The sequence below is a fragment of the Nycticebus coucang genome, chromosome 1 (assembly GCF_027406575.1).
Source record: "Nycticebus coucang isolate mNycCou1 chromosome 1, mNycCou1.pri, whole genome shotgun sequence".
NCBI lineage: Eukaryota > Metazoa > Chordata > Mammalia > Primates > Lorisidae > Nycticebus > Nycticebus coucang.
Window position 1 is genome coordinate 168,117,284 of NC_069780.1, and position 27,293 is coordinate 168,144,576.

Genomic DNA, 27,293 nt, shown 5'->3' on the forward strand with positions numbered 1-27,293 from the left:
CTGAATAAAATTTATGAAAGGAGAATTCAGACAGACCAATTTGGGTGATGAGTTCCAAGTGTTGCAGAAGCTGGAGTATCTGTTCCTTGTGGCAGAAATATTCCTCGAGAGAAGATGGTGCATCAGGTTACCAAAACCACGCTGTTGTATTTCAGCTCCAAGTTAACCTTCCGGCCTGGGATGCTGGGATTTGGATTCTGCAAGTTACTTTTCTCCTTAGTCAACCAATAGTGGACGCTGGAAGAAGGTGTTAAAAGTAGGGGAGGGGAAGTTGCAGAAGACACTTGCTCTTCCTTTTGCTTGCTGTTTTGTGATGTCTGAGCAAAGGTCCTTTACCAGGTAGCTGCAGGTGGTTCCAGGGGCATGTCTTTCTATATTCCCAGTTAATCTCATTGTATCCTGAAGAAGGTTCCAGCTTTAGTTGGTCAGGGGCCCCTCCTCCGAAGTCTGAGTCATAGGTCTGCAGGGCCCCTTCTTCCAGCTTTTAAATTCAGATGACATCTAACTTTTCCCTTGGTTTCCCCAGCCTTAGGAGATTGTTGCTTCCTGGTGTTAACTACCTCTTAGCTGTATGATTTCTTATGTTAAATTCTCTCTGTTAAAATATCTGATGTGGTTTCTGTTTGGACTCCAACTGAAACAAATGCTTGATGATGCCAGCCATTGATATTATCTAACAAATTCTCCTTCTCTTTCTCATATACACACACATACACACACACACACAAAATCAGGCTTATCGCACAAGTTTCTGCTTAGAATTTGGCTTCTCACATAGATTTGCCTACGGAGAGACTTTACTGTTCAGTAAACATGTAATCACCTTGAGAGCTGTACTTTTAATTATAAATGAATACAGTTGGATGCTGGTTGTTGTACATCACTCTCTGGAAGCCTTATTTTGGCCCTGGAGATATATCCATTCCTGGGACACTGACAATGAGTTTCCTGCTCTCCTCTATGGGAGGTCCAACCCTAAACACATAATTCCATCAAAGCGACAATACTCCACCACTGACCAACTTCCTCTCATGTCCTTCCATGATTTTGTTTCATACCGTATTTTTTTTTTTTGAGACAGAGTCTCACTTTGTCACCCTTGGTAGAGTGCCTTGGCATCACAGCTCACAGCAACCTCCAACTCTTGGGCTTAGGGGGATTCTCTTGCCTCAGCCTCCCAAGTAGCTGGGACTACAGGTGCCTGCCACAACACCCGGCTATTTTTTGTTGCAGTTTGGCCAGGGCCAGGTTTGAACCCGCCACCCTTAGTATATGGGGCCGGCGTCCTACACACTGAGCCACAGGCGCTGCCCCATAATATTTTTCTTTACATAGCAATAGCTAATATCTAGAGGCAATGATCCCTTTCTGAATACGCTCTGATTGTTTCTTTTCATTTTTCTCCAAATAAAACTTCTCTAGAAATGATCTGAAAAAAACCTTTGAAGTTAAGATAAAAATAACCAATATAGCTAAACTACCTCATCTCAGGGGATATTTTAATTTCATTTGTATTTTAACAAATCTCTAATTGGTTTAATTCAAAGAAATTAAACCTTGATTTTTAGAATCTCAGAATTCACTGAGTGTCGTACAGTGGGAAGAGATAGGAGAGAGGTGGGTCCTCTTCCCACTGCTCCTGAAAAGCATGCAAACAGATGCCTTCTTTAGCTGCTCTTTAAGTTGGCTCTAATATAAAGCCATGTTCAGTCTAACACAGTTCCTGGCTGTCTCTTGGCCTGACCATAACTGATCTTCTGTCTCAGGCCACAGTGAAGCACCTTGGGGTAGGCCACAGGGTACCTACACATCTCATAACAGCCTCCCTTGTAAAGCTAAACAAATATTTGCCTCTGCCTTCCAACGCTGAGTCATGGGCTTAGGTTTGTACACATATATTCATGTGCTTCTGCGCCTCTGCTGCTCACATTGGTGGCTGTGCCAACATCCTGGCTAGACCGTTGGGCCCAAAGCAAGCAAGAAACAATAGTTGTTGCAGTCCCAGTGTATCTTAGGAGACTGATGTCCCCAGGCATCCTCTGTGAGCTTTCATAGCCAGAGACAGCTGTGCAGAACCGAGACTCTATGTCCTCCTGAAAGTTTACCTGGCATAGATTCTAGATGTTTTTAATATTCAATCCAGATGCAAGAAATTATATCCAATTCATATCTTTGAAAACTAGATACAAGGACATCCCAGAGAATAACCCCAAGTTATAAAATAATAACCGCAAGTAACTTTTAATAATATACTAAAGTTTAAAATGCATTTAATGAGAAATTACTGGAGGGCAATAAAAGAGACCTCACTGAGAGACTGGGGACTCCTCCCTGGCCTAGGGTTTGCCATGAACTTGAGCAACCGGCTAAATCTTTTCAGATTATTATCTTCTCGTGTGCAAGATGGTAGAGTCTGGAGTTTTTTCTTCTTCTTTTTTAAGTTTTCATAATGCCGTCTGCATTGTTTGCTGAGACTGCCATAGTAAAGTGTCCCGAATGTGGTGACTTCAGAAATTTGTTATTGTGCTGCAGTATGGGGGGCTGGAAGTGTGAGATCAAGGTGTTCACAGGGTTGGTTACTTCTGAGGGCTGGGAGGAAGTGATCTGCTACCTGCCTCTCACCTACCCTCCCAGGGTTAGCTGGCAATCTTTGGTGTTCCTCGGCTTGTAAATGCATCACCTGCATTCCTGCCTCTTCCACATGGTGCCTTCCCTGAGTGCATGTCTGTTTCTGGGTCGAAATTTCCCCTTTTTATAAGAATAGCCATATTGGATTAGGGTCCACCCTAATGATCTCACCTTAAGTTGATCATCTATAATGACCTGTTGAAAAGTAAACTGAGGCACAACAACATCTTAAAGAGTTTATTTGAACAAAGAGCAATTTCTGGGCAGCTCCAAGCCAGAAGAAGTTCAGGGGCTCCACTAAGGAAACACAAGACAGGGCAGGGGGTCTTTTACAGGACAAACGCAGAAGTAAAGCAGAGAAAATGCTTGACTGGTTACAGTTATACAGCTGCCTTACTTAGTCTATCCGTTGGAGAGCTTCTGTTGGTTGAGTTTCAGTTCCATTTTTCTTCAATATAGGCATTTACAAAAAATAACTCAAGGTACAATTTGCTTACTTTTGCAAGTCAAGCAAAGTTGAGGTCATTTATGGTGCCAAACTGGCTTTGTCTGCTCAGGGATCCTGCAGGGGCCTGTCTTCATGTTAATTTACTTTAACAGACCCTATTTTCAAAAAAGTCATACTCACAGGCACTAGGGGATGGGACTTCAACATCTTTGGGGGGACACAATTGAACCCAGAACATTCTCTGACCCCAGATTCTGACCACTCCCCCACACTCCCCACCCCCTCGCAGCTGTTGGACCGGCCTCGCTGTCTCTGTCACTGGCCTCTCACTGCTTTTCCCTGCTTCTAGGCACAGGAGAGCACGTACGCGGAGGGCTGGCGGAGTCCAGCACTGGACAAGTCACTTTGCCTCTCTGAGATTCTCTTTGCTCATCTGTAAGAAGGGGTGATAGGTTTGCTGAGAGAAGTCTGTGAGATAAAACAAAAGACTCGGCTGGTACATGGTGAATGCTCAATAAGTTAGAGATATTGTTATTATTTATTCCTTTGAGTCAAGAAGAGGACCAGTCGTGAGTCCTAACCTTGGCCGAACACTAGACTCATCTAGGGGAACTTTTTCAAAACTGGGGCCCAGGCTGCACTGGAGACTCTGACTCAATTGGTCTCAGATTGGATCCAGGCACTGATATTTTTAGAAGTTCCCTGGATTTTTCTCCTGTGGAGCCAGGATTGAGAGCCACTAGAATAGATGTCAGGATTGAGAACACTCATGGGAAGTCTTAAGGCAGTGGGGAGTCACAGAAGCTGAGGTGTAGCTACTTAGCCAGATGGCCCATGTTGTGGCAGAGGCCTGAGCTTGAGCTGGAGAGACAGTTCTGAAAAAACTTGTCAATTCAGAGACCTAGTTTTCAGGGCCGTAACTTGCATTGTGGTCTCGTTTGGCATTTTCTCTGGGCCTCTCTGATGAGGGAGCATCCCCACTGAAACGTTGCCCAGAGCCTGCCTTCCACCTCCTCCCCCAAAGCCTTGTCTACTTGCCCACCTCCCAAACAGAGACATCATCCCTCCCGTCTCTAGATCCAGGTCTGGGTCACAAATCCTCAGTAGGAACCAATGCCAGATAATAGCCTGCCTTGCCACCCTTCCTGATATCTGTCTGCCTTTTAACAGTGCACAGCATGGAATTCAGAGTCCTCCAGGCATGCAATTGTTAGACACCCAGGGGCAGACTTAGGGACTGGGGATGGCCTTGCTTTTTCCTCTCCAGAAGGTGGGAACTGGCTGCTTGGATTAAGCACAACAACTTCCAAGGCCCCTACACTGCAGCCGAGAGAGATTTTATTTCACAGAATAACTCTCTCCCTCCATCCCCAACCCCAGACCCTTTATATGTATAAGCATGGGCTCTGGACACAGCTGTTCCGGCAGCTGTGGGGGTGGTCAGGCTAGCTTTGGCCAGTTCTGGCCACTTCTAGAGGTGGCTCTGGGTTCCCAGACTCTCAGCTGCTGGCAGCTCGTCTCCTCTCCTCGTTCTCCAGCTGCTCCACCTCTTCTCTAGCTGGTGGGCTTCTCCAAGCCTTGGCTTCCTCACAGCGCCACCCTTTTCCACATCAGACACTTGCCACCCACCCTCCTCAAAATCCCAGAATCTCTCTAATCCTCAGAGAGGGCCAGTGATGCTTTCTTAAGTGAATGAATGAGTAATAGAAATAAACTCATATGTAAGCAGAAGAAATAGATTCTCTCAATTTATTACCACAAAGAGGTTAGGAATGTTCATTTGCTTTTTGGCCAAATTAACAAAAAAAAGTGTGGCAACTGAAAGAAAGGAAAGGATCATTTTCTCCACCCTGATGTGCTGTGCTGGGAACAGCGTGTTTGGTTGGGCGCTCTCCACTTCTTTGATTTTAATAGAGAATATCGCAGAAGGAAGGACAGCTGGAGACAGCCCTCTCTTAACACAAAGAGTTGGGTGTTGGATCTTCATCTGACAAATGACTCGGTTAACTTTGATTTAACTGTGGCTTTCACAAACTCAGGAGAAAAGGAAATGAAGTCCAAGACAGGGAAATACTTTTGCTAAACCCAGAGGCTCTGCATCTGAATTCAGTCAGTGTTTCTTACCTAGGCAACCAGCTGCTTTCTGCTGCTGGGATCCGGAAGGGGAAATGAGTTCCTTGAAGTGGGCCAAAGCAGGGAAATGCTAACCACCGCACAGCTGGAGAGTAAGGGCTCTCTTCATTGCCCTGAAAGGATTCCCATTGCTGCTCCAGACGGAACTGATGTAGTTAAGCCCGAGTTTCCTGGCAAGCGCAGGGATAGGTTTTTCCAAAAGGCATTTCAGACCACGAATGCACAGCCTTTCCATGTCTAATCACGAAAGCAAATCACTGGACACATGCTCTCTGTTTCCAGCTGGTTGTGTGTGTTTTCTTCACACTTTAACAAAAAACGTGCCAAGGTGTGACATTTATAAACCCCGCCAACTGCTAGCCGTGCACACAAATCCATCCTGCCTATGGTGTGGGAAAGTGATGAATGGGGGCTGTTCTGCCTGGCGGGGAGGGCTGCTGTCACTCTGGCGAGGCTGCAGCCTTATTTATTACACTCCAAAGTATAAAACCACCCAGCTGCTGCAGCTCTCGTCTCCAGCCCTGGCATTTGCCGGAGGAGACCACGTTCCCAGGGCCGGCTGGCTGTCTTCTCCAGGAGGCTCTGTGGCCCAGAGGAGAACCATGCTGGGGAGGCAGCTCATCTGTTGGCACATGCTGGCTTTGTTTTTCCTCCCATTTTGCCTGTGTCAAGATGAATACATGGAGGTGAGCGGAAGAGCTAATAACGTGGTGGCCAGAATAGTGCAAAGCCACCAGCAGACTGGCCGTAGCGGCTCCAGGAGGGAGAAAGTGAGAGAGCGGAGCCATCCTAAAACTGGGACTGTGGATAATAACACTTCTGCAGACCTAAAATCCCTGAGACCAGATGAGCTACCACACCCCGAGATAGATGACCTAGCCCAGATCACCCCATTCTGGGGCCAGGTACTCGGAATTCTCTTCTAAGGGTTTCTGTGAAAGCTTAATGAGTTTTGTGGCTGCTGTATTTGCTGTTCTCTCTTTGGCTGGGATTCTGAGATCAATGTTTTCGGGAAGTCCGCTAGGCTGCTTGTGGGTCTCTCTCCGGATTGCTCTGGGAGATAAAGGGACAGCCAGTATCTGAAAATCAGCAGAGGCAGCATGATGCGATGGGGCTTGATTTCTTTCTCGCTCTGTTGATGAGGAAAGGAGTGCTGACCTAAACACATAGATAACCATTTGCCGCTCTTGGGAGAATTGAAGTCTCTTAATCCTTTCCAGCGGAGAGAATCTGCCCTTTGAGTTTGTCAAAAGTAATCAAAGTTTTTTGGTTTGTGAGTTTACTGTGACATTTCAGGCCAGGCTTGTTTATTTCATTTATAGCATTCTAGGATGTTAAGCCTCTATGTTCAGCTTATTTTTAAAAGAATAGAAGAGTTTAATCAAAAATAGACTGTGTATTTAAAATGCAAACCTTATTGTATAATTTTTTTGGCTATGCTTTGTTTTAATTATTATAGTTTGATTTGATGCCTGATAATCACAGAGGATTTCTCAGGTTATAAACTCAGCAGCTAAAGGAATATTTTTAACTCTTTTAGGGTAGCGTGAGAATGAGTTAAGCTTTCAGTATAGGAAATTGCAAATTGGTGACACTCAATTGAATTTAGAACATTGCAAACAGGAAGAAACAGATTTTGACTTATATTCTAGACATTTAGTATCTTAAAAACACATGGCGAGGGCAAGAAAAGTGACTTTGAATTATATGATCTTTGAATAAATAGGTTTTACTACAAGAATTGATAACTTTTAGGCATTACATAGACCCTAAAGATTGCATATAGTTGAATTCTAAATCTCTCCTCCCATGGATTGAGAAGTTTAGGTTGATTTTTTGATTATACGTAGAAACAGATGCAAACCTGGACTAAGCTGGGACTTCTAATTTGAGTATATGATGCAGTTGCTCACACCATCCTGCGGGGCTGTGTCAAGAGAAAAATTGCTTTGTTAAGGAACCACGGAAGAAATGGTAAACTAGAAATGATCCTATTTCTTTTGAAAGCCATTTTTAGAGACTGTCCATTCATTTGACAGCCTTTTGACTTTATACAGGATGATTAATCCTAATTTGTATTTTCCTTTGTGGTGAAGATATTTTCACTTTTGTCCAGGATTTGATCTGACCATTTCAATAGATGGGTCCTTCCTGGCCACAGCATTATGAACCCCAGAGGGGGCAGAAGGCAGTTAATAGGTTTCCATTGGGTGTTATTTTCTCCAACCAACACCTAGCTGGCAACTGAAATCCAAATTACATTTATCCTTCACCCTTCCCATCCTGTTTCCTGAAGTATTTTCAAGTAAATCCCAACAGGAGAGACTGAGGAGACTTAGAGTTACTGATATTCTATAAGTTTTCAATACAACTCCCCTACCAATGGATGTGAAGACAGATTGAATTTAGGGTTGTTCTTCCTAAATTCTTCCTTCTTTGTCTACTTCCCCCAACCCTCTCCTTTTATCTTATTTCTACTTTTTCTTCATTCATTCCTTTTCCAAGCACTTCCTGGGTTTCTAGGTTATACTGTGCTTTGGGATGGGGACTGAGGGTGAAAAGGCAACGTGCCTGGGCTCTCATCTCCAAACCACCAGGCAGGGCTCCAGTAGGAGTAAATTTTTGCTAATTAAATTAAGCTTAATTAAATACCATGTGATAAAAAAGGCAATTAGGAAAAAGTGTCAGATAGTGGTGGTCTCTGAGTTGGATCCTAAAAGATGAGACAAGAAGAATGGTTATCCACAGCAGAGATTCAAAAGAAAAAATAAATGTGCCACAGCAGAGGCTCAAGAGAGCAGTGAGGAGTTGGCTGTGGCTGGAGCTCTGGGGCTGTGTGTGGGATGGGGGCACATGAGACCACATTAGTGCCAGGCTGAGAAGGATTCTGCTAGCTGGCTAAGGAGGCTTGGCTTTACTAGCAAAGGTTTTATGTGTATGTTCATAGCAGGGCGGTGAGGTAATCAGAGGCGTGTTCTAGAAAGATAGCTCTGGCCATGGTTCATGGGGAAGCACAGTGAGCTGAGAGCTAGGTGGGCAGACCTGGACTCCCTTTCCCTGGCATTTTCTTCTCCAAAGCCTCTTTGACTTTCACCTTGATCGATCTCCCTACTTCTCCTACACATACATTAATCTTTCTTCCTACTTCTCCTTTCTTGTCTCTCTTCTTTGGGTTAAAGAAGGAGTCAAGAACTCTCTTTCCCAGATGTTACCCACCAGTAGCAGACCTCAGTTCTAGGTCACTACTCCCAGGCCCCTGTCTACAAAAGGGAGGGGCTTAATGTAGATGTACCTTTCTCTCCTGTTGCAAACGTGCATGCCTTCAGTGTGCAAATTCTACCTGATTTTGGGAAAAGGGCTGATAAACTTAAAGAGGATCATAGGTAGTAACTACACGTGTGTAATTCTCTCTTACCTAAGAAAAACATCTGAATTAATATATCCTGTCCAGGCTTGGTGCCTGTGGCTCAAGCAGCTAAGGTACCAGTCACATACGCCTGAGCTGGCAGGTTTGAATCCAGCCCGGGCCCGCCAAACAATGATGGCTATAACCAAATAATAGCCAGGCATTGTGGCAGGTGCCTGTAATCCCAGCTACTTGGGAGGCAGAAGCAGGAGAATCACTTGAGCCCAGGAGTTGGAGGTTGCTGTGAGCTGTGATGCCACAGCACTCTACCCAGGGTGACAGCTTGAGGCCTGTCTCAAAAAAAAAAAAAAAATATATATATATATATATCTCCTGTCCAACTTGTTCTGAGAGTCCAGCAAGACGCTAACAAGCCTGTTGCATTTGGGTGAACTTTGAACAACAAGGCCAGAAAGGGACGTATGATGAAATAACAGAGGAGGGCACCCAGAAGATACCAGAATAGTAGTGACCAGAAGTCTCTCACCATCTTGGTGGCGGCTCTGTGCTCCTGAAGCGCCCTCTGGTAGCTTTAGCATGCACCCCTCAGTCCCAGCACCAGGATGCCCCATCTGCTGAGCTAGTAGCTTCGTGTGCTCGGATACTAGGCTTCGAAAACAAAGTCTTTCTAAATTATTACTTGAGGTTTTGGAGAAGAATTTAGTAATTTTGTTTGCATCATAGAGCTGGAAAGATGCATGGCCATTGTAGGAGTGAAGAGGGGAAGTGTCTCCCCTTCATACCCTGAAGCTTCCCTGACAAGGAGCTGAGAGAAGGCAGATCAGTAGGGGGAAAAGGCACGCAGGTGTAACATGCACAGTACGGGAGTCACATGAGAAGGATGGCCCCATCGCCCAGTGGAGGACAGATGCTTACGTGGCTTTTCACAGGGGGATGGAGCAGTCAAAGACAAAGCTCCTCTGAGCCCTGGGAAGGTGAGAGCAGAACTTCACTGTAAACAAAGGCTGCCTTTTTATGCACAGAAAGCCTCCCTTGTAATCTCTCTGAACTGCCCTCAGATAAACAGATGGAAAGTCTGTCTGGGCCTGGTGACAGCTTCCAGTCTCCTCCGGTGGTTGATCTTTCCTGGTTATTTGATGAGATTCCTAAGGAGGAGGACTTAAGACAATGGTATCTCTTTTGGAAAGAAGTGTTCTTAGTAAGATGAAGGAAATTGCAGAAAAAAATTTCTCTTTGATGCTTTGGAAAGAGGATCAGAAAGACAGAGAGGCAGGAGATCAGAGGGAGACCTTGAATCTAAGGCTCCTTCCTCCCTCCCTCCGTCCCTCCTTTCCTTCTTTTCTTCTTTTCTTTCTCTTTCTCTCTTCCTGTCTTCCTCCCTCCCTTCTTCTTTCCTTTCTTTTTTCCCTTTCTTTTCTTTTCTTTCTCTCTCTCCTTCTCTATTCCTCACTTCCCTCCCTCCTTCCCTCCCTCTCTCTCTTCCTAAAGATTGGCCATAACCCAAACCCCAAAGTCTGGAAGGATTGCAAGGCCCTACTTTCACAATCCACATTCACACTGAAAGTCAAAATCAAATCAGCTTTTGCTCTTCTGTTCTGTGGATGTTTCTGTCCTCCCTGAGCTCACCTTAGATCTGAGGCTTATTTCTGGGACTTTTCCATTTTTAAAGCACTCATCATGCCGAAGCCCCATATTCTGGGGGTCTCTTTCTGTGTCTCAGCACCTTCTCGTCCAGTCCTCTGATTTAGCAGACAAGAACAGACGAGACTTCTCTGAGGTCATGCAGAACTGAGGGGAGAATGCTCTTCCAGTCTGGCGGCCTTCCCAACATTCTTAAGCATCTCAGTGTTTCCACTCTGTTCTTACACAAATGGTTCCACTTCAGGATTTTCCCTCTGTCTCCTTCCTTCTTCATCTCGAAAACTCATGACTGGCAGCACTCTGGATTTCTGGGATTTGAAAAACTGTATTTCACATTAGCAAAACCATCACAGGAAATATGGACGCTTACTTCTCAGATTGCTTGTTTGGACAAGAACGTGGGATGGTGCCGAGGTGACTTTGGCTTTCCGAGTATCCTAAAGTGTCATCTCAGAGTGATTGCTTTAGTTGATTTTCTTTCCTCTACCAATTTGACAAAAGGGTTTTGGAGACTCTTACCTGTTCAGCTTGTGCCTGATAAATGGAAGAGAGGACTAGGAGTTAGCTCTAGATGATGGCTGTGGACTTGGGCTCGAGTGGTTGCCGGAATGCACTTGGACTGCAGACACTACTCAGTGTTTTCCTGGAAGAGCTTGGTGGAAAACTTTAGGAAAAGGGATGAGAGAGTGAGGACAGAGTCCAAGCCAAATTTTGATTTAAAAAAAGTAAAAGTAAGGTCAAAATGTGCAGCAATGTAAAGCCTTGCCCCAGTTTTCTGCTTGAACTTCTAGTGATGAAGAAATCTTAAATTTTGTGTTTTTTCTTCCTCTCTTTCTCTCTCCCATCCCTTTTCTTTTCTCTCCTGCTCTCTCTACCTCCCTTATCTGATGAACCTCTTAGCAACAACTTGCTATTTTTAAAAGAGTATTCAATTGTGATTGATGTGTAGGAAAGTTTTTGCTGCTATTTTATATGAGATAATTAGAAGGCAAATTGCTGGCCGAGCACCGTGGCTCACGCCTGTAATCCTAACACTCTGCGAGGCTGAGGCAGGTGGATTGCTTGAGCTCACAAGTTCAAGACTGGCCTGAGCAAAATCGAGACCCCTGTCTCTACTAAAAATAGAAAAACTGAGGCAAGGGGATCACTCGAGCCCGAGGTGAAGGTTGCTGTGAGCTATGACTCCATAGCACTCTACCCAGGGCAACAGATTGAGACTGTCTCAGGAAAAAAAAAAAAGCAAATTGCCATTTCAGAAGAGAGTTCAAATTTCATATGCAACTCTAACTCCTCTGTCAATCACCTTCCACTAGATCTCTCGCTCTTTCACAGTAAGCACACATTTTAGAAATTTATCTCTGTATAAACATGCACTGAACTCATCATCCTATTTGAGCGTATTTCATGCCCATTAAGTGCTCCTTAAATATTAGTTCAAACAGTGGGATTACCATTTTACATTTTGAAGTGAAATGTGTGAAGTAGAACTCCTGTTAAATACTCATAAAGAAGAAGTAAAAGTGGTCTTTCAGATGCAGATACTTAATAAGAATACTTTGAACTTATAGTTAGTAACAAGTATTATATTCTTGAAAATTGCTAAGAGAGTAGATGTTAAGTGTTCTCACTACAAAAAATTACAAGTGTATAAGGTAATGGGTATAGTAATTAGCCTGCTTTGGCCATTTTACAATCTGTTCCTATTTCAAAACAATGTATGATAAATATATGCGATTTTAGTTGCCAATTTAAATTAATAAATAACTGTACACATGTTAGACTAAATAATATTTTATTTCCCTAGTTTTCTATGGCATGTTAGAGTGTTGTCACTGTTTGAAAAACCAGTGTTTGCAATTCAGAGTTTCCAAGAACTCTTAATCCAGCTCTTAACCCTCACATTGTGAGCTGAAGTGGATAATTCTTGGCCATTTGAGGTCATCTACTCAATCCAGTCAATCTGAGGCTATTTGCAGTTGGGAGGAGTGGAAAGGCTCCAAGCTCCCTTCTGAAGGATGTCCTTCCTTTGCTGTCACAGCAGCAGCAGGAAGGCACTTTCTGGAAGTGCTATCCCACCCCAAGCTCTTCCACTGACTTTCCTGTGGGCTCTTCTTGGGATCACTGACTCACCTGAGCTAGTCCCTGACCCTGTGCCATGGATCTCTCTCCCCCATCCCACTTTTTCTGATGTCATTGTGGGTTGATTGGAGCTAAACTTACCTAAGGGCCAAGGCCAGACGAAACTTAAAAATCCTCATTGTTGACAAGTACTTTTCTTGAAGTTTCTCTTTCTGTTTTCTTCAAGTCTCCACCAACTGGAGGGCTGCCCCCAGACTGTAGCAAGTGTTGTCATGGAGAATACAGCTTCCGAGGCTACCAAGGCCCCCCTGGGCCCCCAGGCCCTCCTGGCATTCCAGGTAAGGATGAGGGAGATGTGCTGCCCATCCAACTGCAGACCATGTCAAAATAGGAGACAAAGGTGCCCCTGAGTCATCGGGATCCCCTGTGTGGGTGTGCAAAGGGTGTGCATGGAAAACTGAACAGGAAGAGAGCTGGGTGGGGGAGCCAGCCAGGCCAGTGTAGGAGGAATAGTATGAACTCGACAGTCTTTACACCAGGTTCACCAGTACTGAGTCTGAAATTATGAGATCTTAATTAGGACACTGTCTTAGTTCCCTCATTTCTGCCACAGTGTGCTTTTTACAGTGGTATCTGACTTTCAGAAGCCATATGAAGCCTGGCAGGGTGGAGGGGACATTACATTCTGGTTGCAGTCATCTTCGTGGTGCCATTCAGCAGGCTGTGCGTCCTTCTGTGTGAGTCTCGGTTCAGTTAAGCTTTCCTTCCCCCAGTGTCAGGTCTCTACCCACATATGCGGCTGCCTCTCAATTGACTCCTGTGCAGCTCCTGGCTCGTGGAAACATTTGTTGGCTCTAGCACCTCATGGTGGCCCAGGAGATGATCTGGAGCTACCCTAGGCCCTTCTAGATCCACTGTTGGCCATCTCTACTGTGCTGGGGTCTCCAGGCTCAGAGGAGTCCTGGGACCCTGCTCCTACCCTGGGTCAGTGGAGGAAAGGGCATCACTGGCCCTGTCTATCCCAGACCTATCTGGGGTTTTTTGGTCCTCTTCCTCCTCAGGTCAATCCTTCTGGGGATAGGATCGCATGTCAGAGTTTGGCCAAAGTTCACTTGTTCTTCTCTAACTTACCCCTATTGGTGTTAATATTTATCAAATGTGATTTAATTTTTTTTCCTAATTTTAAGTAGCTTCTCTCACAAAACCAAATTTATAATTAGAAAATCCTCAGGCTTTGAACTGTGATTATGGGTTATGTTATTGACCCGCACACCAAGGGACACAGCCAGCAGGAGTAGTGACATAAGGTGGGGGAATATTTAGACTCTTCTCAAATCTCCTTAGCTCTTCTGAGGCTACAGGACAGGCTAGCCTTGGTTAAATGTTTCCCATTAGGAACAGCTTTGTCACTGAACACGTTAACTTGTCAACATTCAAAGTTCATCCATTTGGAAGGAAACATTCAAAGTTCATCCATTTGGAAGGATTGTAAGCCTGGCGTAATGCTTGATCGAAGGTAGCACACAAAATAAACAGCACAGGGGTATGAAATCCAGCAAATATTCAAATAAAGAAGGGGTGTAGAAATTATCTCTTAGTGGCAAAGTTAAAATTGTTATTGAACTTTTGCTTTCAAAATTATGTCTTTTTTAATCAATGAGTTTACTTTTTCCTCAGTTATAAAAGTGATTTGTTAATCTTTGTAGAAAACTTCAAAGAAATAAAAAATATTCTATAAAATAACTTGAAACTCACATTTTAGTGGTTTAGAGAAGAACTGCTGTAAATATTTTATGTAATTTATTCTAGTACTTCTCCTCTATGCATGTAATACATACATAATTTTTCCAAATAAAAATAGTATTATGCTATCCTTATTTAGTCATGGTTTTTAAAGTCACGAATATCATGAATATTGCTATCCAGTATCATTGAATATTTTTCCCCAGCATCATTTTTTTAATGACCCTATGTTTACTAGAATATTCTATTTAAAAACATTTAGCCCTTCCAGTGTTGGTGGATATTTAGGCTTTTAATCTTTGCTATTTTAAATTACAATGTGATCAGCTGGGCATGGTGGCTCACATCTGTTAACCTAACATTCCGGGAGGCCACAGTGGTAGGATTGCTGGAGCTCAGGAGTTCAAGTTGAGCCTCAGCAACAGCGAGATTCCATCTCTACTAAAAATAGAAAAATTAGCCTGGCATCATGGTGGGTGCCTGTGGTCTCAGCTATTTGGAAAGCTGAGGCAGGAGGATCACTTGAACTCAGGAGTTTGAGGTTGCCATGAGCTACGCTGATGCCAAGGTACTTTTGCATGGGCAACAGAGTGAGACTGTCTCAAAAAAAAAGTACAATGTGGTAATTAGTCTTCTACACAATATTTTATCAAAGCTTTGTTTTATAGGCTGAATAGGCCTTGGAACCTTAGGGTAGCTACGGCTATTTTCAGAGACTAGTGCCTCATTTAAAAGAAGCCCCCTGGGCTGGATTTGGGATTGTTTCAAATGATCCCTTTACAAGTGAGTTTGGACAGTTTCTCTAAAAATAGATGGTGAGGAAAAGCGACTGAGTTGTCTCACCTGATGCTGTCTGGTTGTTTAAGGAAACCATGGAAACAATGGCAATAACGGAGCCACTGGACATGAAGGGGCCAAAGGTGAGAAAGGTGACAAAGGTGACCTGGGGCCTCGAGGGGAGCGGGGGCATCATGGCCCCAAAGGAGAGAAGGGCTACCCGGGCATTCCACCAGAACTGCAGGTAAACCGCCCTTGCGACTTCTAACCCTATCTGACCACAGGTGGGATGAGGGGAAATCAGGTCTGAGTGCTCCCTGGGGTCCTCCTCAACCTTGAGTAAACCTGAGTCTGCACTTGCTCATACATGCTATGTAGGGTGTTTGCATGAGGACTATGCTGTCCAAAGAGAGGGGTTTGAGCTTATTCTTAGGGAGGAGAGAAATTTAAGAAAAGTAAATCCAACTTCTTCAGAGGACCAGATCTAGGGTATCCCTGAATGTGAGCTTATCGCCTATTCTCCAAATGAGTAGATATGTTAAATAAAAAGTATTTGGACCAACTTGAACATATACATGTTTAGATACATAGTGGAATGATGAAATGTCTACTTATATTTTATTTATTAATTTTGTTATGTTTAGATGTTTAAATCATATACATGGATAGTAATACATAATTGTTTTCTCTCAAAATTTTGTGGTACAATTTTCCTTTAAACTTTTGTTGCCAGCGTCTTCTTTATCAGTTGGATACATCTTATTTTTGAGTTCTCCACCCCCAGTATTCCAGACCAGATTATATTCATCTCAGGGTAGCTCTGGAAGTCCATTTATTAGATTATAACTGTACGTTTTACCCCAAACTCAAGTGTGTATTTATTCACTGTTCATTTCTCTGTTAAATGACCTTTAAAATTCTTATTGCCAATAAGATCTTAAACTTAAAAATGTGAAGTTAGGTGGCTAAGAAAAATTACTAAGTCTGGGTTAACTTTTTTTTATTACATTTTAAAATTGATTCTTTCAGGGGACACCTACCAACATTGAAGACTAGCATTTTTAAAATTAAGTTTGTTTTTAGCTAATATCTTCTCAAAATAGTAACTTGCAGCTAAAATAAAGTCAGAAAATCCTATAGCATGAGAGACTTTTAAAAAACTAAAATATGAAGTGACTCCTGTCTGAAAGATTAAGTGGGAGGAGCTTTGCCTTTTATTTGGGCATGTATGGTAATTGTGTGATTTTGAATAAGTTCCATCACTTTGGGGGTCCTCAATTTTTCAAGTTTAAAATAACTTGAACAGTCAATGTGTTACTCTAATGCTTTTTTTGGTTGTCAGTAACTTTTTAATGAATGCTGTTTAATAATTTCAGCAACCTGGGATCTATGTACCATTACAATTAAAAGGGAGAGAGAGGGCACTCAGTGAGGTTAAGGTATCTACAAAGATGAACAGTAATCATCTCCCTTTCTCCCATGGTGAAAGGGCCCTGAAGGAGCCAGTTTGACAAGAACACCCCGAGCAATTATTAAATTTGCTCTATCAACTGTTTTCCTCTAAAATCACAATACTATCATGTAAATCTTAAGCAGAGACTAATGAAAAGAACTTTATAATCTTTGAAGACAATTAATCCCAGCAAGTTAAAGAATTTATTAATGTAATTCAGACTCCATCTCAATGACTCAGTTGGACAGGGGATTGGCATAGACTTTCAAAACTCATTCTCCAATGGAAGTTTCAAGCAAAATTCCTGATAGATGGAATTATCCTAAGGCTCTTTGATTATTGTCAATTTTTAATATTTTGGACACCAGTAGTACACATGTAGTAACGGTAGATGTAACAGTGGCCGGAAGAGGAAGAATACTCATGCCCCATTTTCCATCTAATGGCTATAAAAATGTGATGCTCAAATACTAAATAACTTGCTAAGTGACACAGAATTAATACAGGTGGCATTCAGTCTCTTATCTTTGGACCCGGTAGATAATTTTATTCCCAAACTCATAGAGCCCCTGGGTTGCCACCATGAGGTTCCTTAAATTAATTCTCTTCACTGATTTTTTACTGATTGAGCAGAGGCTTTCAAAGTCCCATACAAGATTACACATGAAGCATTTGGAACCAGTCCCAGGAATGGATGCTGGCATTAAATGGCTTCTATGATTCTCCTAAGTCTAAATTTACTGTTCCAATATGACATTTTTTAATGTAAAATCATGCCCAGAAAACTTTTTCCAATGTTCAAATAGCTAGTTCTATTAAACCATTTTTTCCCCCTAAATTTTGGATAACTAAAACATTCCTTTCAGCCTTGTGAAGACTATTCACATAATATCTTTTCATTGTTAAAAAAATTAGCAAACAGCTGTGCAAAAAATAACACAGTGTGCCCAGAGATGATTACTGTTAACATATGGTTACATAACTTTTCAGGTTTTCTTTTTATTATTGTTATTATTATTAAATCATAGCTGTGTACATTAATGCAATCATGGGGCACCATACACTAGTTTTATATACCATTTGACATATTTTCATCACTAAGAAAATCCTGGCATTTTCTTAGTTATTATGTTAAGACATTTATGTTCTACATTTAGTAAGTTTCACATGAACCCTTGTAAGATGGACCGCAGGTGTAATCCCACCAATCACCCTCCCTCCACCCATCCTCTCCCTTCCCCTCCCCTCCCTCTCCCCCTTTCCCATATTCTTAGGTTATAATTGGGTTATAGCTTTCATATGAAAGCCATAAATTAGTTTCATAGTAGGGCTGAGTACATTGGATACTTTTTCTTCCATTCTTGACATACTTTACTAAGAAGAATATGGGCTCCATCCATGTAAACATGAAAGAGGTAAAGTCTCCATCTTTCTTTAAGGCTGCATAATATTCCATGATGTACATATACCACAATTTATTAAACCATTCGTGTATCGATGGGCACTTGAGCTTTTTCCATGACTTAGCAATTATGAATTGGGCTGCAATAAACATTCTGGTATAAATATCTTTGTTATAATGTGATTTCTGGTCTTCTGGGTATATGCCTAGTAGAGGAATTATAGGATTGAATGGCAGGTCTGTTTTTAGATCTCTAAGTGTTCTCCAAACATCTTTCCACAAGGAATGTATTAATTTGCATTCCCACCAGCAATGTAGAAGTGTTCTCTTTTCTCCACATCCACGCCAACATCTCTGGTCTTGGGATTTTGTGATATGGGCTAATCTGACTGGAGTTAGATGATATCTCAAAGTAGTTTTGATTTGCATTTCTCTGATGATTAAGGATGATGAGCATTTTTTTCATATATCTGTAGGCCGTGCGCCTATCTTCTTCAGAGCAGTTTCTCTTCAAGGGCCCAACCTGAGATGGGATCACTTGTTCTTGCTAATACGTTTGAGTTCTCTGTGGATTCTAGTTATTAAACCTTTGTCGGAGACATAACCTGCAAATATTTTCTCCCATTCTGAGGCCTGTCTGCTTGCTTTACTTACTGTGTTCTTGGCTGTGCAGAAGCTTTTTAGTTTGATCAGGTCCCAGTAGTGTATTTTTGAAGCTGCTTCAATTGCCTACGGGGTCCTCCTCATAAAATATTCGCCCAGACTGATTTCTTCAAGAGTTTTCCCTGCACTTTCTTCTAGGATTTTTATAGTTTCATGTCTTAAGTTTAAATCTTAAATCCAGTGAGAGTCTATCTTAGTTAATGGTGAAAGGTGTGGGTCCAGTTTCAGTCTTCTACAGGTCGCCAACCAGTTCACCCAGCACCATTTAACTTTTCAGGTTTATGCATACTTATACATACATAATGCTTATAATGGGAACATAATGGTACTTTTTACTTTATTTCACAAATGACAATGAACCCTGAACATCTCTTCATGTAAATAAATACAATTCTATCTTTAAAATTATCTTGCAAAGGTACACGTGAAACTTAGCAAATGTAGAATATAATTGTCTTAACACAATAAGTAAGAAAATGCCAGGAAGGCTATGTTAACCAGTGTGATGAAAATGTGTCAAACTGTTTATAAAACCAGTGTATGGTGCCCCATGATCACATTAATGTACACATCTATTATTTAATATTAATAAAAATATAAAATAAATCATAGCTGTGGCTCAAAGGGGTAGGGCACTGGCCCCATGTGCCAGAGGTGGTGGGTTCAAACCCAGCCCTGGCCAAAAACTGCAAAAAAAAAAAAGTTAAAAAATAAAATAAAATAAAATTAATATATCTTTTTTGAGTATAAAATTAATACATGAACATTTGAAAATTACAGGTGCTATGAAAAATAGAAATATTTCCCAAGAAACTTCTACTGAGACTGGCTTAATAATTTTGTAGATAATATTGCAGATATTTTTCTCAATTTGCCCAAATAATAACTCTACCCCCAGAGACACCCTTAGCAAAGTCCATTATCAGGCCATCATGATCTTGTATGGCCTATTTTTAAAGTAAACAATATATTAAAGACATTTTTATCTTTGATATATATAATATATATATATAAACATATATATATATGTTTAGATCAACATCAAGAAATCTTAAAGTGTATTCAAATAATTTATACCATAAGAATTAATGGACTTCTTTTGGGGAAAAAATAATGCAAGGTTAACAAAATTATAATATCTGACTGCTGGGTTTCTCAGATCCTTTAATAAGCTAATATGTATTTAATAGCTATGAGCAGAAAATTTCATCTAAATTTTTCCAGTCTTATTTGATAATAGAATTCCAACACTTCAAAAAGCTTTTCAAAGACTAATAATCTTTGAAAAATATGTTCAGAACCATTGCTATACATTATCATTTTTCTGGCTACATGAAGGAAAAATGTTAGAAATTACCGTAATTTATTCACTTCTTTCTCCGTAGATTGAGGTAAATTTCCAACCTCACTGTTATGATAAATGTTACAGTAAAGTAACCTGCATAAAACCTTTACTTCTTTAAGATAAATCACCAGTCATAATAACTGGCCACCCGTGATTTCCGCAGATTGCATTCATGGCTTCTCTGGCAACTCACTTCAGCAATCAGAACAGTGGGATCATCTTCAGCAGTGTTGAAACCAACATTGGAAACTTCTTCGATGTCATGACTGGTAGATTCGGGGCCCCAGTATCAGGTGAGATGTAAAAAGAAATGAATGACTGAATTAATCAATTTAGTAATCAAGAAAAAGAAGGAAAGACGAAAGAGAGGGAGAGAGGAAGGCAAGGAGGAAGTATGAAGGAGGAGGGAATAAACAAAGGAAGACCCTGAGGGGATGGGCAAACGTTCTTTCTGTTTCAGGCTGAACCAAGCAGCTCATACAGGTTTCCACTGGATTTCAAAGTAAATGAATTAGAATCTGAAATGACAAAAATACCTTTAAAATCATGGCCATAGTTATTAAGATTTTTAACTCAGTTTTGAACTGAACCAAATAATCCCTAAAAGGGCATAGTATTCTCAGATCTTAACAGTCCTTAGATTAGAACATACTTCTCCCAGTTTAAACATCACAACTGGGTCCTCCCTTTGTCACCATTCTAAGGAGTGCCTAAACCTATTTTCTTAAATTGGCCATGTTATATTTGTCACAAATACATCTAATGGGTGCTTGGATTTATTCCCCACCACCCCCAACTGCCCCAGCTCAAGACAGAAATGAACTGACATATGAAGTGGTTGAAGCAATCTTTATCACGTTTCAACCAGCTTCAAACTTTCTTATCTGATTTTCTGCTCTGAAGGTTTATTATTAACATTTTTCTATAACTGTTTTATATTTATATTATAATTTTCCTATAATCTGTGCCACAGATTATATTAGTGTCTACCTATACCTGGTCAATGGCTTCATGGAATTCAGTGGCTCCATAATCAAAGACTAAGGATTTAGTTTAGTGTTTTAAAATTCTCTTATGTTGGGCATCATTCTGATGATAATCACCATCATTTACCTCTCATGGTTTTCTGTTTCAACTTCATCGAAGAGATTGCAAAAAGACCATTTTATATGTGTATGTATGTATGTGTATGTATTTACTTGAGTGATGAAACAGGGAAGGCTGATTTTTGCAATTACAGCAACATAAAGATCTGAAAACTGGCAAAGGTGTTGCTTCTGGTTTCAGTACCTTCTCCGCAAAGGAAAGCCATGTGCAGATAGAATCCATGCTCACTTCTGTATCTCCAACTTCAGACATTTCATTTATTCACCTTCTGGTTTCTTAGTCTGCTCTTTCTAAAATGTTTCTGCAATCTACTTTTTATAGTATTCATCTTTTTTTTCTAGGAAAACTAATGTATTTTTCTGTCATTTTGATTCCATATTTATCTTCTTGAGGCAATGAAAGTTATCTTGTGTGTGTCGAAATTTTGTAAAATGTGAAAACTAAACACATGTCAGCCGCTTTCTTTGAGTTCTTTAACTTTTATCTGACTTTACTTTTGGTCTCTGGGCCAATCTCTAGGCATATAAATGAACAAGATAAAATTTTACACCATTTCCTTTGATCCTAACACATTGAATATGCGTTCTCCATATTCAATTATGGCACCAGACGAACCATCATCATACTTCTATGATGGCACCTTTGGAAAAGAAATACATGTGGAACTGTCCAGTGCTTTCTTTGTTTTTTAAGATGTTTCTGGGTTTTTCTCTTGAAAGTCTGTTAGTTTGAAAATGTAACATGGAAATCAATTAACGGCTGGATCAATGACCTATGTTCACGCACCTTTCCAAATATTTTTCTTTTAGCATGTCTGTCTGCCATTGGATTCTTCTTCATCATTCAAAGTGTCTTCTGCACTGTCATTTAGAGAATACCAGATCATATTAACTGCTTTCCATTAGGAACTATAGACTCTTATAAGAAATCTCAAATATCTTAAAATATGTTGTTTTATTTTCAAATAAGGAGGATACAGACTTTTAGTGGCAAGGTCCTGTTGCTGAATCCAAGGTGGATCTTTCTGTTTTTGTATATAAGTTCACTAACTTACAATGAATAATATGAGTAAGTACTAGGGCTATTTCTTTAGAACTACTAAGCATCTGTGCTTCATTATTTCCTGATCTTTGGCTATCTCCTTTGGTGAGTATAATCTCATCTGTTGTAATGTCAGACTCTCCTCATTTTGGTCAGGCCATGAAGTAGCATGTGCTCATCCACAAGGCTCTGTACCTCGCCAGTGAGTCCTGTGGTAGATGCTGACTAGAGTTAACTTTTGCCTAGAAGTACTGTGGACTTTTCTCTGAGCATTTCATCAAGAGACAAAGCAGGGAGATACAGCTAAAGTAAGGTACACAGACTTCATGCCTTAACAAATTTTTACTCTTATAAGGGGATATACAGTGTACACATTAAGAAAGTCCCCCCCAATTTTAAAGCTCTTTGAAAGCAAGCAGCTAAAGGGACACTCATGCAAATAAAGGCCAAGAAGAAACCACATACCATGTAGGATATCAACAAAAGAGAGATAAAGTCATTTGGTCTATCTCTGTGCAATCTTTAGGCCCTCCATGTAAAAGATGTTGATATAAATGTGGATGAAACCCTGCCTTTTTCAGGTGTGTATTTCTTCACCTTCAGCATGATGAAGCATGAGGATGTTGAAGAAGTGTACGTGTACCTTATGCACAATGGCAACACAGTCTTCAGCATGTACAGGTGCGTGGCCTCCTCTGTCACAGGTCTCACCAAAGCTGCTATCGATTGCTCAAAGAATGCCCAATGACAGGAAGTGTGTAGAAATCAACAGAGCCAGGCATAGCCCCTATCCTCAATGAAAGCCCTCATGTACAATATATGGCTACTTGCCAATCTTTACTATTTGAGAAGTAATAAATATGATGAGCTTGAGTATTAATAGGGTGATAAGAGGCCTTGAGTTGATAACTAGCAGAGTTCCCCATAGCCAATCATTTGGATTCTTTTCTCATTATTTTTTCCCCTCTTTCTGCCATTTTTTCTGCTTTCTGACTCTCCCGTGCCCTTTTCCCAAGGCTTAGGCTTGGTTGTGTTGATGGTATCTGTTCTGGGCTGGCAGGTTGAGAGAACTGGGAGTCCGTCCCTTGCTTCAGGCTATGCTGCTACTCTGATCCTATCAAGCTAGCCCTAGGGCTCCTTGGGGAACAAATGTTTTAAAATATTTCACTTTCCTCTGATGTTATCTTAGGATGTGGGAGAAAGGCAGAAAGCCAACACCTTTCCCAATACCCTAAATGGGCGGTGAGTTACCACTGAAGCACTTTATGGCTGTTGGCTGTTACTTTTTCCCTGTTTTCCTGTTATTTTTGACAATGGTGACAATTGTTATGTTTTCTTCTGGACCCTGGCTTGAATGATAAGGTATAAAAAAAAAAAAAGAAAAGAAAAGAAAAGTTACCCTAGGTGAAGTTGCTGCATCTGAGAGATACAGCATATTGTGGCCCAAAGTCACTAGAAGTAGATTTACTTGACTAGTCCAGAGTGCAAGTTCTGGGCTGGGGAAGGGTAAGGGATGTTTGGAAGGGTGAAGAAGGGGACTGCACGGAGGTGGGAAGAGAGTTTCTTCCTCCTGGTTTTTAAGGAACTCAGGCTAATGAAAGTAGCTCTACCATGTATAAAATTGACTTCTAAGTTCTCTCTGATCATTATCATTGCCAGAGTCAAAAAGAGGAAAGAACAATAGTGTGTGAGAATTTTTTTGCATTGGGCATTCTGTTCAGAGAACATAGTTCCCCTACCCCTGACCAACCAATGCAAGGGTGTCAAAGAAATGTAATGTAGTTCCTATGAGAGAGGAAAGGAGATTTGGGTGAACAGCCAGTCATCTCTGCCCCTCTGGCCTCTAAATATCTGTTAAACTCTTCTTTCTACATTCAGACTACAAGTCTCCTCATCTCTGTCTCCCTGGAAAATAGCGGAAACCACAACTAACACACCCAGCTCAAAGCCCAGAATCAGGCAATGAACAGGCAATGGTCAATTTTTATCAAATTGATCCCTTGGCTATTTTTTCCCCTGGTCCCTGACTTTGTCCTGTGGGAGGGTCTTCTTTGGCTATTCTTTCTGTGGCCACATCAAAAAAGTAAGCAGGCCCTCCTCGGGCTTCTTTCATAGACCACTTCCTCCCTGTGCACATCTGAGGGCTAAGTCACACATCCCAAGCCTTTCTTAGACCAGTTTTGGGCCTTTCATAATTCTATGTATCACTTCCTCAGAGAGTTAGCAGAAATTTGCTCTTTTTGGTATCAGTCAGTTATATGTATTACTAAACCACACAAAACCCAATGTACTTTTCTTAACAGATAGTTTTTAGCCTCTTAGTTACTTCTTTGATATCTTATCTTTACACCTTTCAGTTCAATGGTGGTTATCATAAGGCCTTCTAAAACAATAGTTTTGGGTAGAAAGGCAACATTGTTAATTCATTAGAATGTGCCACCTCTGTGTCTATTTGACTGAATGACAAGTCTTTATGGGGAAATACCATCTTTATCTTTGCTCTTCCAGGTATGAAAATGCTTGGCTTTTCCAACTCTGTGATGTCCCAAGTATCTAGACTCTGCTTCAAACATGTCAGTTCCAGTCTAAGCTCATATTTTGTAGAAACATCTTTTTAAAAGCAGCAAAGAGTATTTTGGCTTTTCCAATCATTCCCTAACTTAGTGTATAGGTAAGAGGCCTATCTTCCAAGTCACCATGTTTTCTCAAATGTTTTGCCACAGCATAACATGGGTTGTCTGCTTTCTGGCCCACAGTGTTAGCTTCTTCATTGCTCCCTGTCTGACCATTAGCCAATGCAACGTATTTTCATTTGGGTTATGGCAGCACCCTCCTTTAGTACCAGATTCTAGATCAGGAAGCTAAGCTGCTGTAGAAAAGATCTAGTGTAATGGCTCAAACATAATACAATCTTATTCTCATCAAACAGCTCAGGGTAGATGTTTCCAGTTGGGGCAGAGAAGGGAATATTCTTTTCTATACAGTCTTCAAGAGCCTAGACTTCAACATATAGCTTCCAAGGTCATTCTGGTCATTGTCAGTAATATTCCAGACAGTCATAAGAAAGAAGGAACAAGGAAGAGTGTTTGTGAGTGTGATTGGTCAGCCCTAGAAGTGTCACATGTCATTTCTGTTCACATACCATTTAAATAACTTAATTGCAGGATTATACTTAAATGCATGAGAAAAGAAGAGCACAGATTTGATGACAAACTGTCCACAACAAAGACTAAAGCGTTTGTGCCTCTTTTCTTTTCCAGTTATGAAACAAAGGGGAAGTCAGATACATCCAGCAACCATGCTGTACTGAAGCTAGCCAAAGGAGATGAAGTTTGGCTGAGAATGGGCAATGGCGCTCTCCATGGGGACCACCAGCGCTTCTCCACATTTGCAGGCTTCCTGCTCTTTGAAACTAAGTAAATGTAGGAGTAGAATAGTTCCATTTTGGGGAAGACTTGTAGCTGAGCTGGTATAGTTATGATCTGAGGAACATTAATTAAAAGTGAGGGGTGTACATGCTTATTTAAAACAAGTATTAGTTACATTGATAACCATGCTACAGGTATATCAATAAGGTTGGACGACTCAGGGGCTCCGAAGAATAAACCACAAAACAGTCTTCCCAGATAACCTTGACTAGTACACTCAGTATCTTTATCACTCTTCCCTAGACATCTGAAAGAGAATTCTCCTGTGACAGTTTGGAGATAATTGTTCCCATCAGAGAAGTCCTTTGCAGAGTTTTGGCTGCTTTGTTTTTAATCTAATACCAGCTTTCAGGACCCCCTGAAATTTTAAGTTCTTCATTCTTTATAACACTTTGGAGAAGGGGGTGCAGTGATCATGAGGGACTGGGATGAGAACAGGTGCACTTGCCTGGACCTAGGCACCAGAAACATTTGTAAAGCTTAAACTGGGAAATAACTTTGATCCAGTGGGTCAATATTCATAAATAAAACAGATTTTTTTTTTAATTCTAGATAGCTCTTAGTGAAAGTATTTACAATGCTCACAAATAATTGGCTCCTCTGTTTTTAAATAAAGAAACTTCCGTAATTAAATCTTGACTTTCAGTGGCTTGCATTTCAGAAATAGGATTTTCTCATAATCCAGAATTGTATTTATTAGATCTGGCTTATATGATTGACTTTTTGCCATTGTGTTTTTTGAATAACAATCAATATTTGTTGACTCTGGCTTGTGGAACCAGCTGAGGTGAGCTGAGGTGAGCTGAGTTTTATATAAAACAGACACAGGCGTAGTCACTTTCTTTTCTTTACATTTGGAATTACCCCATTATGTTTGTACTTTACACACACTATTTCACATTGAAGGGGCTATAAACTAAATTATATACATTCAAACTAACAAAATGCAAAACATAAGGGTATTTAATTGAAGAAACATACAAGAAAATGTCTTAAACTTTTATTCAATAAAAAATGATATGACTTCTCTGATAAACTTATTTGTTCAATATTCACGGAGCAGCTTGTTTGTAATAGGAGATGCCACTTGAGTCTCTACCCCAAAATCTATTCTCAAAGGATTAAATTTGCCACCAAAAGGATATTCTTAAAAAAAGAAAAAGGGATATACATGAGAAATGAATCATAAGTTCTGAAGCTAGTCTCCAAAGCTGATACCCCTGCATTGGTTTATTTTAGGCAAAGAAAGCATCATTGGACTATGTGTTTACCCTGATGTTGAATCATATTTAAAATGTGATAATTTCAGTTTGGCACTTTAAAAATATAATTAAAAAAGCATTAGAGAGATGCCTATCTAAGAAATATTATATTATGAATTCCCTTGAAGTAGTGAGCCCTTAATTTATTTTCTATTACAATTTGAATTTCCACATACACTTTCAAACTATGGGTTTACTTGTATTGATTGCCCCTAAAGCTAGAGGCAGAGACAACAAATTAGGACTTCCCTATTAGCTAATTCCATGCCTCCATTCCTTTGACCCTCCAATATTTTTAAACTCTTCTTAAATCCACATATGATACTGAATAGATATTACATTAGTGCTTGACTTAATGATTAGTGACCTATTACATTAGTGCTTGACCTAAATGATTTTGTATACGGCCCCATCTGCCCTGGACTGTTAAGGTTTACTATTACCAAATGTTATAAGTATTTTGTAGAAACAAATTGCCAATAGATGTTTGAATCTTGCATGTGGACCAAAGGGATTTTATATCTGAAGAACTTACACTACTATTAAGTGCCTTAGAAGAAGATTTTTGAGCTGGGTTTAGATAAAACTGCGACAACAAAAATTTAATAAGCAATATATGGAAATAAATCCATCTTCATTAAGTGCACTGTTTTTTGATGTTTTTAATAAAGTTTAATGGTCATATATTTGGAAGTCACTATGGCTAACACAAAGCTAAAATATTTTATGCAGGTGACGTGAACAGCCATGCAAATCTGCAGGCATAGAGCATAGAG

General features: G+C 40.7%; 1 protein-coding gene across 2 annotated transcripts; it reads left to right on the forward strand.

The window, feature by feature from the left end:
- Positions 1-4,871: 4,871 nt before the first annotated feature.
- Positions 4,872-27,176, forward strand: C1QTNF3 (C1q and TNF related 3). 2 transcript variants are annotated; one of them, XM_053592447.1, is made up of 6 exons: positions 4,872-6,114; positions 12,523-12,634; positions 14,906-15,060; positions 19,843-19,972; positions 22,409-22,508; positions 25,088-27,176. In XM_053592447.1, the coding sequence occupies exons 1-6, from the start codon at positions 5,428-5,430 to the stop codon at positions 25,245-25,247; spliced, it is 1,344 nt and encodes a 447-aa protein (XP_053448422.1). In that variant the 5' UTR covers positions 4,872-5,427; the 3' UTR covers positions 25,248-27,176. The 2 variants fall into 2 exon arrangements, with proteins under 2 accessions (XP_053448422.1, XP_053448433.1); XM_053592458.1 differs by having other exon boundaries at positions 4,872-5,895.
- Positions 27,177-27,293: the final 117 nt, after the last annotated feature.